This window comes from Hydra vulgaris, chromosome 11 (assembly GCF_038396675.1).
Source record: "Hydra vulgaris chromosome 11, alternate assembly HydraT2T_AEP".
Taxonomy (NCBI): Eukaryota; Metazoa; Cnidaria; class Hydrozoa; order Anthoathecata; family Hydridae; genus Hydra; species Hydra vulgaris.
Genome location: NC_088930.1, coordinates 54,476,200 through 54,478,086, shown reverse-complemented (window position 1 = coordinate 54,478,086; position 1,887 = coordinate 54,476,200). Strand labels below are relative to the sequence as shown.

The 1,887-nt window shown below is 26.3% G+C and overlaps 1 protein-coding gene across 1 annotated transcript; it reads left to right on the top strand.

The window, feature by feature from the left end:
• The first annotated feature begins 443 nt into the window (after positions 1-443).
• On the top strand, positions 444-1,277 carry LOC136087140 (putative leucine-rich repeat-containing protein DDB_G0290503). Its single transcript, XM_065809646.1, has one exon. It carries the CDS (start codon positions 444-446, stop codon positions 1,275-1,277), a length of 834 nt encoding a protein of 277 aa, XP_065665718.1.
• The last annotated feature ends 610 nt before the right edge of the window (positions 1,278-1,887 follow it).

Here is a 1,887-nt window from a genome sequence, read left to right as displayed (position 1 = left end):
TCTTATATGTTCTAAAAGTTGAGCACCAAATTAGTTCTTTCTATTTCAAAAATTTAAGCATCATTACATACGTTTTCATACATTTTTTTAATTTCATACAAAATAATTTTTAAATGGTTGATATGATCAAGCAGAAACAATTGTTTTGTTAAAACTAATTAAAAGCAAGTGTAAGCAAGAGCTAATTTAGATTGCCTTTGGTAATGTATAGTAACAAAAGATTACAAAGCATTGTAGCATCATAAACTATGAGAAAAAGTCTATAACCTGATGTCCACAAGTGCGTTTTGATAAAGTAAATTGATTATCAAAATTGATTATCAAAATTGCGATTGCGGTTCTGTAGTAAACGGACGTGCTTTTGCTACGAAAGAAATAAAATAATAAAATTGATATTGCAAGTTTTATTTATTTATTTATTTATTTTTCAAATCTTGTCAATAATGAGTTCAAAACTTAACACTGAAGTCTCAATAAAATTAGTTCGTGAAATATTTCAAGAAATGTTCCAAAAACAACAAAAAGATATTTTAGCGTTAATAAGTGCAAATTTAAAACTGGCTAACGATCGAATTGATGGATTGCTAACAGAAATTAATACATTAAAGAATTCTTGTGAAGTTTTAAAAAAGGAAAACGAAAACCGAAATACCGATCTTAAAAAAACAAACAAGCAGATGATAAAGTATGAAAAAATACAAAAAGACATTGAAGAAAGTCTAACGTTCTATCAGGATTGCCATGATAAAAAAGTCAGCGATTTGGAAAAAAAATTGATAAATGATAAAAAAGTCAGTGATGTGGAAAAAAAAATGTCGTCGAATGCAACCATAGGGGAGAATGAAAAAAATAGATTTAGACAACTAGAAGATCGTCAAAGGAGAAACAATCTTCGAATCGAAGGAGTCAAAGAAAATGATAACGAAAACTGGGATGATACGGAAGTAAAAATAATAAACCTTCTTGAAAATAACCTCAATGTAAAAGATGTAATCATAGAAAGAGCGCACAGAACTGGTATTATCGATATTAAAAAGCCTAGAACAATTGTAATTAAGTTACTAAATTATAAAGACAAAGTAAAGATTTTAAAAAACGCCAACAAACTAAAAGGTTCTGGAATTTATATTAACGAGGATTTTTCGCTAGAAACTACTATAATAAGAAAGAAACTTCTTGAAGAAAGTAAAACACATAGGATTAACGGTAAATATTCTGTTGTTATATATGATAAGCTCATTGTTAAAGAATTTAGAAAAAAAAATCATGTTAAATGATTTTTTTTTTTTTTTTTTTTTTTTTAGTTAAATTTATATTGATTTATTTTTTTATTTAAAATGGCTGATAATATTGTTTTATCAAATATAAATTTTAATTCACAGAAAAAGCCAATAATTTTAAACAACTATTCGGATCCCGATTATAATTTTTTTAACGATAGTCAAGTAATTAAAAATACTAGCCCGATTTACTATAACCCAAATTCAAAAATTATTGATAAAGGAATGGAAGATAATTCGTTTTCAATGCTTCACATTAATATTAGAAGTATTCAAAAAAATTTTGAGTCATTGAAACAATTTTTACATAAAATTGACATAAGTTTTCAGGTAATTTGTCTCAGCGAGACATGGTGTAACGATGTAAGCATTGAAAACAATTCCAATTTTCAATTACCTAATTATAAAGTAATTCATCAAGTTAGAGCATCAAATAAGGAAGGTGGAGGTTTGTGTATATACATAAAAAATTCAATTTTATTCAAAAGGAAACCACAGTTAAGTTCAACCACTAATGATTATGAATCTTTATGTGTTGAAATTATTAATAAAACTTCAAGAAATATCGTCATCCATGCTTTATATAGACCGCCCTCAGGAAGTATTA

What these genes read in the sequence shown, in the direction of transcription:
- LOC136087140 (XM_065809646.1), top strand. Translation starts at nt 444, where the DNA reads ATGAGTTCAAAACTTAACACTGAAGTCTCAATAAAATTAGTTCGTGAA.